This window comes from Vitis vinifera, chromosome 11 (assembly GCF_030704535.1).
Source record: "Vitis vinifera cultivar Pinot Noir 40024 chromosome 11, ASM3070453v1".
NCBI classification, from domain to species: domain Eukaryota; kingdom Viridiplantae; phylum Streptophyta; class Magnoliopsida; order Vitales; family Vitaceae; genus Vitis; species Vitis vinifera.
In genome coordinates, this window is record NC_081815.1 from 18,827,113 (window position 1) to 18,836,631 (window position 9,519).

Sequence of the window (9,519 nt, forward strand, 5' to 3'; positions counted from 1 at the left end):
ATTATTTGACTTATGAAAAAATGTGTGTATTTTAAAATATTCTAAAATTGTTGAAAATAAAACCGATTTATAACATTTGAGCTTTTTTTTTTTCTATATTTTTTCAAATTAGTGAGTTATAACCCACTTTTTTGGTATCCAATGAATCAACCTTACTTTTTAAATATAGCAATAGATCTAATACACTTCATAGAGTTATGAAACACAGTAATACTTAAATTAATCGTGCACAAAACTCCATGAATATTTTATTTTCTATGCTGCATCATAAAGATTGTTCTAGATAATAATTAATATAGTACTATTGTATGAGCAAAAATATAACATATAAAGTGTCAACATCATCATTCTATGTGATAAATATGACAGAATATGTCACAAGTAGAGACTTTCTTAGTACCTTCTAATCAACCTCATTTAATACTAGAAGGTCATATAAATTCATATTCATACATATTTATATCCATGTCCAAACATTAGTCAAATATTTCATCTTTATCCATGTTGCTAAAAGCATGTCTTTTTCTTTTGAAAAATTTTGGCAAGTTTTATCAAACACCTTAATAATTAAAGGAGTAAATTAAGTAGAAAAATTCAAACAACAAATTGAGCAAAACCCAAATGCAATCAAGTCACATCAAATCATTAAGTGCTAAATTTTCGATTTTAGGAAATGTTATTTTTTTTATATACCATTCATTTTAATAGAGATAACAAACTTTGTTAAAGACATGAAACACGACTATGTTTAAATTAATCATGTATAATTAATGTATAACTAAAACATAAAGAAAAAAAAAATCTAAGATAGCGAATCAATACTTACCAAACTTTTAATTTGGATTATTCAAAATGAATGATAAAGTCTGAATCATTAAATGAACGTATAAATAAATGAGATCAAAGTATAAAAAAAAATGAGAATATGATCTAAAGAAATAAGATCAAGATATAAAATGATAAGACCATATATAAGGTACAACATAATGAAATCCAAATTATTGTGACATCATTGGATTGATAGTGTCTTTTCAATAAGTATTAAAAAGAATTCTTTTTGGTATTATAGTCTAACCTAAACATAAAGACAATGTTTGGTTCTTAGAAGATATTAAAAAAAGAAAGAAAAATATGAAGAAAAATGATTTTCTCATATTTGGTTTCATCGTAAAAAATATTAAACAAAATCAAATATATTTAAAATTTATACATATTTAAATTGTTTAATCTTTACACTGAAAAAAAAAAATTATTAATTTTAAATTTGTTTGTTATTTTGTTGTACTTTTCTTTCATTCTATTTTTTCTATTTCTTTTTTTTTCCTCACATTTTCTCTTAAATTTTCTAATAACTAATCATTCAATGTGATAAGTCAAAAGTGACCCTAATATTACTTTCTCACCAACCTAATTTGATACCATAAGGTTGGTAGGCTTATCTATTCATGACTTTAAACATACTTAAGAATAGTCAAAGTTTTCACCTTGATTCCTTATCCCTAAAAGCCCACTGTTTTCTATTTTAAAATTTTGGTTTCATGCAAGCAAGCCAAGTCAGTCTAAAATTTCATGCTCCTCACAAACACATGGTTTCCATGAGAAAATTAAGAGGGTGGAGTTGTTCTTATGGTTGATGTTGCTATCATCATGTAGGCCAAGTCTATATAGCAATTTGCCTTTACAACTCATGACCAAAATCAACCAAAAAATTATGTCAACTTTTTCGCATTATAAGAGTAGACATTCTAACTTTGCTTTTCCCACAATTCCTTCTTTTCCCAACATAAAATCTGTGTGGTTGTTGAGTTGTTTCCTTTTCTTTATTGTATCTTTTCTCTATCCATTGCCCCTTTAACCCTATCCATTGAGCCCTGCCCTTAGTTTCTTGCAAAAAGTTTTTTGAACTTCTTGGGCACCCTCAAGAAAAAGTGAGAAAGTTTTTTTCTTTTTCAATTTCCACCACATCCTTCTATGGTAACATGCCCCCAAGAAACTTTTGGCCCTGTTTGTTTTCAGTGGAAAATAAATTGGAAAGAGAAATGTGGTCACCTAGTTTGATTGAGGTTGGCCATCATTCATTGCAAAGAATTTTGTAGCCTGAAAATGACATGTCAAGAGAGAAGCAATCCATTCTTGATTAAAATAAATTTTATATTTTGGATAGGTTCATTGATGTCATAATTCTTTTTTGCCCATTTTATCACATAAATGATTGTTAAAACCCAAAAGAATGGGAGAAGACTGAATGTGGGTCAGAATTAAGGTTAAAAGTGATAAAAATAAAATCCCAAATGAAAGTATTATTATTTCTCATATACCCAAATGAAATTAGATGATGATATTGGCAAAGGAAAGATTGACCTATTATTTGATATATGATAACATTTTAGCAAAAATTTAAAATTCTCAATCCTTTCTCAATCGTGTAAAAATTATCCACTTCAGATTCGAAAGATTCTCATGATTTAAAAATTATACACTTTAGATTCGAAGGATACTTATGATTTTAAAATGCATCTACTTAAGAAAGTTGTTTGCACCTAAAAGAATCAAGTTAAAAGTCCACGACTTTGTCATATATCTAGATGACTAAAAACAAGTTACAAAAACCATATTAGAACTACCCTTTGACATCGGTGGAGGAGTTTATTTAGTCTGACAAGAATTATTTATTTGTTTAACATTACAATCTTATAGAACCTAATGAAAAAACCGTCAAATAGGTGAACAAATTCTTGATAATATACATATATAAATTTCTTCTAATCATATAAATATGTTTTAAAATCACGAAAAATCAAGAAATGAATTGTAATACAAAAAGTAACTACGGAGCTTTTCATACCAACCATAGAAAATACATAATAAATTTTAGATTGTTAGATGAGAAAATAAATAGCAAGATTAAAATATAAAAATAATAAAATTTGATTTAAGATAACATCTCATGTTGACTTCTACTTTTTAAAATATGTACGGAACAAGTATTTCAACCTAAAAAAACTATTACGAAAGGAAAGGCAAAAAGGGGTGGTATTTTTTTCCAAACAAAGAGAAAAGAGGAAGGAAAGAATAGAGGGTGGATGGGCATGTTTTCCCAGTGTACTAAACATTTCATTGAACAGGAAAGTGGGGAAGCCCCAAACTTATGTTGTAAATTCTCATTAGTCCCATCAAGACAAGGACTCCTGCATGTGCACCCCAGGTGCTCCCACTGCTCACTTCCCCCATCCAGTTACCACTCTCAGAATTCAGGTTTCATTTAATTACATATAGATGCTAATACGGGTGACCTCTCTCTCTCTTCTTGGCACCACCATGTGACACCCAACATTATATGCCTCATTTTTGGACCCCAAAAATACCATTTGAAAGGGCAAAAAAAAAAATAGGCCCTCCCATATTGGCAAAACAGCCCACATGCATTTCACCTCTCTCTCATTCTCATATCATCATATAGTATTAATTTTATTATTGAACCAAAACCCAACATAGATATCATATACATACCCTCACATAATAAATGAAATGAGAAAAGTGTATCGCTTTAAAAAAAAAGGTTCATTTTTTTCACCAGCAAAGCTTTGGGATTTGGTACTCCAAACAGCAGTATGTCTGTCTGTGTTCTCTCATCTCTCATCTCTGTCTCTCTCTCTCTCTCTCTGCACCAAAAATAAATTAAACCAAAGACCCATAAACCCAAAAAAAGAAAGGAAAAAAAAATTAAGTACCAATCGATATGGATATTATCAGATTATCAGTTTAGCTTCTCTTCATCATCTTCTTCTTCTTTCTTGCAGCTTTCCTCAAACTCCTCATCACACCCTTGTTTGGGATTCTCTAGAGCCCTCTTCTCCTGCTCTTCCTCTTCCACTTCTGTTGAGTTCTTCTCCCTTGCACTCCTCCAATTCTCCTTCTTCCTCCTCTCCGCCATGTTCCTCAATGCCTCCAGCAGCTCGCTCAAGGCCTTGTCTTTGTGCCGCCGGTTCTTTATCAGCACTTCACTGATATCCGCCGGAGTCATCTGGGCTTTGTCTATTACCGCTTCTATCTCCTCCATTATCTGCAACCCCATGTCGGGTTCGCTGAACCCCAGGTAATTCTGGAGCAGAATCTTCAATGCCGGGAAGGTGCAGTAGCTCATGAATATGTGCATGTCCATCCGGCCGCTCCGGAGCAATGCAGGGTCGAGCTTCTCAATGTGGTTGGTGGTGAACACGAAAATCCTCTCGCTCCCGCAGCACGACCACAGCCCGTCAGTGAAGTTCAGGAGGCCGGAGAGCGTGATCGAGTTCACACCATCCTCGCCGGCGCCGGCGCCGCCTCCACCGCGCATTTCATGGGGGGTGCCGTCGTAGCCCTGCCTCCCGCCCGAATTGCTCTTCTTCCTGTTGCCGAGGTTGATGGAGCAGTCGATGTCCTCGATCACGATTATCGATTTGGAACTGGTTTTCATCAGGAGCTTCCGCAGCTCGGAATTGGTGTGCACCTCCGTCAATTCCAAATCGTACACGTCGTAGCCGAGAAAATTGGCCATGGCGGCGATCATACTGGATTTCCCGGTGCCGGGAGGTCCGTACAGGAGGTAACCTCTCTTCCAGGCGCGGCCGGTCTTCTGGTAGAATGTCTGGCCGTTTGAAAAGTCTCTGAGATCGTCCATGATCTCCTTTTTTGTGGTGGGATCCATAGCCAAGGTGTCGAACGTGCTCGGATGCTTGAACGGCACCGACTCCCACGGGTGGCCCCTGGAATCCAGAGATCCGCCGCGGGAGTTGGTGTACAGGAACCTCTCCTGGTTTTTTCTCCTGATATCGTTGGCCTTCTCAGTGATGTAGTCGAGGTAGGAGTTGAGGATGAGGTGCTTGTCCCCCTTCTTGATTCGCAGAGTGAACCCCCGCTTCTCCTCCGGCAGCGGCCGCCACGAGAAGGTCTGTGACTGCCGCTGCGTCACGACGTGCTCCCAGAGGACGGAGACCCCGTTGAAGGTGTCCACCAGGGAGTCGTTGTTGGAGAGGCCGAAGGTGGTGGACGAGGAATTCAAGGCCCGGGTGAGGCTCAGCCTGCTGCCGGTGATGGAGGCGGAGGAGCTCAGGTAGAGCTGGACAGCGTTGTAGAGCTCGTTGGTGTTGACGCCATCGATTTCAGTGATATCGAAGTAGCAGTAGGAGGAGCAGTTGAAGAGGCGTTTGAAGAGCTTCAGCACTGCAAACCGGAGCTCCGGCGGGAACACGGCGTGGAGGATGCTCTGGCAGAAGGCCAGCACCCCCAGAAGGGACGCAAGAGACGACCAAAACTCCTTCATTCTCTCCCTTCCTCAAAAACAAAAAGTTACAACAAAAGCAAAAAGATTAACACCAAAGATGAAGAAACAAGCACATCTCTTTCAATCCAAGGGAGATGGGCTTGGATTGTTTGATAGAAAAAATAGAGAAAGCAATGGGAGAGAAATAGGGAGAGCTTGTGGGAAGTGGGAAAAATAAAGGAATTCAAAGCCAAAAAAGCCCAAAAGAAAAATGGAAAATGGGGAGAGATGGGAATGGGAGGCTTGGGTGGTGGGTTGATTGGGGTGTGGGGATATAACTTATAAGTAGAAGAAAAACCAAGAACGGAAGGGTGGGGAAAAAACAAAAAGGGTTTTTGGAGTTTTGAGTTGGGAAGAGATCAGATATGGGGCCCTTTTATTTGGGTTTTAAGAGGTGGGGACTTTGGACTTGGTGATTTACAGGGGGTTTTTGCCTTTATTTATTTTTAAATGAAAAAAAAAAAAAGGGTCTGTACACTATTATGGAAGATTTGAACAAGATTGCTGGCTGCCATGAAGGACTGAGATTGTGAAATGAGAGTGATGATATTTCAAGATCTTGGAAAGGGACAAGGAATAAGATAGTAGGGTTTTTACTGCTGGGTACTGACCTCTAAATATTGCCCCAACCCCCCCAATTTATCATTTTATACAAAAACCCAATAATAATGCATAGAAAATCAGAAGCCATTTATTTAGTGGAGGAGTAAGAGAAGAGAAGCGAAGGGAAGATTTGAAATGGGGATTTATGGGGCAGTATAAGGGAAGATTTGGTGATGATTCAGCTCTACATTTCTTGGATTTAGGGCAGATTTTAGAGGCTGAAAACTAGGGGTGTTAAGCCCCACAACCAGGTGTCTTACTCCTAATGGGATAATGGGGCTGACTCTTTATTCATTTACATGTACAAACCCCATCAATATAGGTTTGTTATGATGGGCTCTGTGCAGAAACGCCTGTCTTCTTTGCGTGTCTGAATCGTCTCAGACAGACCCTTTAATTACATTTTTTTTTATGATTCATTTTTTTCCCTTTTTATATTAAATTAAACCACTAAATAAAATCCCATTATTTATTTTTTTTATTTTTTAAGTGGGTGGGTATTTATGATTACCATTAAACCGTTGCAACTACTACAGTAGTTTTAATTGAGCTGCTACGCCCACTTCTTCTCCAATGGCCTCCAATTAACTCTTCAAAATTCAAAAATAAACAAAAATCACATTCATTTAATTTAATATATAATATTTTATTTTTAATCCATTTATATAATTATTTAATAAAAAAAGCTGAAAGTAATTAAAAGATATTATTTAAAAATATTTTATTTTTTTATTTTTAAGAATAGAAAATAGTATTTAGTGAAAAAATGTGAAAGTAATTAAAATGTATTATTTAAAAATATTCTATTTTTTATTTTTAATAATAGAAAATAGAAATCAATTTTTTAGGATTTATTTGGTGACTATTTTTGAAAATAATTTAAAAAAATGGTTTTTGAAAACGATTTTTAAAAATTGTTTTTTGATTTTTACAAAACAAAAAACTAATTGGAAGCTTAAAATGTTTTTAACTTATTTTTTAATATTTTTAAATATGTTTCAAAAATAAATTTTATATTTAGTATTTTATTTTTAACCATTCTATATATTTGTATAATTATTTTTTAAAACAGTTTAAAAAAAAAGTAAAAATAATAAAAAATAACTAAAAATGTTATCTGAAAATACAAAATAGTTTTTAATTGTTAAACGTATTTTTTAATTTAGAGAATAGAAAACTATTTTAAAAAATAGTTCCAAACAAATCCTTAATTTTTTATTTTCATATTTTTTTCTATAAAATAAAAAATTATTCTAAAAAACAATTATTGAAAAATCCTAATATTTTATCACATTTTCTTAGCATACCATAAATACTTATTTTCATTTATAGGTCATAAATGATTTACACTAAAATTAAAAAAAAAAAAGTTGAAATAGTGCAACTCTTTTTAAAACCAATTCCCCTAGTTACATACTACACAAGATATGACATAGAAATATTTTAAATTCCATAGCCAAAAAGGAAAATATTAAAGCATATCCTTCCACCAAAGTAATCCCAAGTGTTAAATTTTGAATTGGATTGAAAAAAAAAACCCAATCCTCAAACCAATCTATAAATTTAAAATTTATTAATAAATTGGGAAAATTAAAAAATATTTTCTTCGTGTACTTGATGTGGGCTAATTTTAAAAAATAGTTATCAAAGTTGCATGAAAACTAAAGCCAGAGTCGTCTACTCATGCATTACCTATATTCCCATTATTTCAAATGGATTTTGCAGGTGGATCCATTTGGAAGCATGGCAAGAGATGAGATATGCAAATAATAAAATATACGAAAGGGAAAAAAAAAAAAAATTGGAAAAAGGAGGACCCACTTAGCTTGTGTCCAAGCAAGCCAAATGTACATTCTACCTAATCTTGACCACAATAAGAAATTTTAAAGTAGAATAACTCTCATAATCCATTATGGTCTATTCATTATTAAAAAAAAAAAAAAAATTTAAACTAGGCATGGGGCTTCAAAAATAAAATAAAAAATTAAATTATATTTGATACTAGCAACGAAGCATGGTGGTCCATGTTCCACTTTTTTAGTTGTTTATTTGAAATATATATTACTTTTTAACTAAATTGGGAGTAAGAAAAAAGAAGTTGAGACGTGGGTCACGTGCAACATCTTTATCCTCTAAAGGTGAAAGATAAAATAAAATTAATTTAAAGTAAAGTTGGAATAATTTTTTTGTTCTAGAAGTTGGAGCCTAAACGAGAAATGATTTAATAATTTTTTTTAAAGTAATTTCTATTGTTAAAAATTATTTTTAAGCAAAGTTATCCAAACATGTAGAAAGTTTTTATTGGTTTTAGTTTTCCTAAAAGTATTCTGCATATATCATGTTAAAGTTTAAATCTTATAAACTTAAAATTTTTAGGAAAATTAATATTTTAATATGATATCAGAATTTATATGGATATAAGACTATACATGTCAGAGGGTGTTAAGGATGTTAAAGAGTATAATATGCATATTGAGTTCAAATTTTTTAAATTTAATTCTTTTTAAAAAATAGTACTTCAATATTTTTATATTAAAAAGAATATTTAAAAGAAGGTAACACCTTAGAAAAATAATATCTTATTTAAACTATTTTTGTTGTTCGGAAAATATAACTTTTTTTTCCAAAAAAAAAGTAAAAAAAAACTTTAAATTGGAATCCTCAAATATGAAAAAAGAATGAAAATTTTATTTAATTTCCATATTGAGAAGTCCTCCTCCTCTAAATGAAAACCTATTTTTAATTTAAAAAATTTTGATTTTTCTCATGTATGTCATATTATACATGAATATTTGATTTCATTTTCATTTCTATTTCCATTTGATTCTCACCTACCAAACGGAACCTTACATTAACTTTAAAAAAAAAAACAAAAAATCAAAACATGGCCAAAGAAAGAAAAAAAATTGAAAAAAAAAATGTGGTGCAAGGCGCGTGGGAATAGAGAGAGTGGAAGAAGCAGTCCATCGGAGAGAGGAGGACGTGAAAAATAGGGAAAGAAAACAAAAGAAAGGAGAAAGGAGAAAGAGAAAGGGTGAGAGATAGTGTTGACAAGTGATAAGAATCAACCTCTATTCTCTCATCCATTTTGTTTTGTTTTCTTGCGTCCCGTGGCTCATTCCCCAAAGGAAAAAAAAAACACCATCTTCACTAAATATTTTTCTTTCTTTTTCCCTCTTGGCAAACAAAAAAATAAAAAAATAAAAAAACAATTGATCTTTGGAGAGAATCCTTTTTGGGTTTGTGTCTATCTCTCTCTGACCCACTTCGCACTTCGCATCATATCATGGTCTGCATGCCCCTCAAAACTACTCAACTTGCAAGTAAAGCTCAGTCCGTAAGTAAAGGTAACCCCACAACAACACAGTTTAGATTTAGAACAACAACACAATAGAAGACAATCCTACTATGATATTTCTCTCTCTCTCTCTCTCTCTCTCTCCCTCTGTGTCATAGTACGAATTCACATTCACGTAAAACCAAACAGTGGGGTGCAATATGCACAATGGAATTCTGAGATGTGTCTGGTTTACGTGAGGAACTAGGCATAATGGTTTCCCCCACCTTTCACATCTGCTGTGAACTGGGTTTTAAGTATTTGTTTGTCCCCTCTT

General features: G+C 33.3%; 1 protein-coding gene across 1 annotated transcript; it reads right to left on the reverse strand.

The window, feature by feature from the left end:
- Positions 1–3,447: 3,447 nt before the first annotated feature.
- LOC100246245 (AAA-ATPase At5g57480) lies at positions 3,448–5,709 on the reverse strand. Its single transcript, XM_002268977.5, has one exon. It carries the CDS (start codon positions 5,300–5,302, stop codon positions 3,758–3,760), a length of 1,545 nt encoding a protein of 514 aa, XP_002269013.2. The 5' UTR covers positions 5,303–5,709; the 3' UTR covers positions 3,448–3,757.
- Between the last annotated feature and the right edge of the window lie 3,810 nt (positions 5,710–9,519).

What these genes read in the sequence shown, in the direction of transcription:
- LOC100246245 (XM_002268977.5), bottom strand. Translation starts at nt 5,302, where the DNA reads ATGAAGGAGTTTTGGTCGTCTCTTGCGTCCCTTCTGGGGGTGCTGGCC.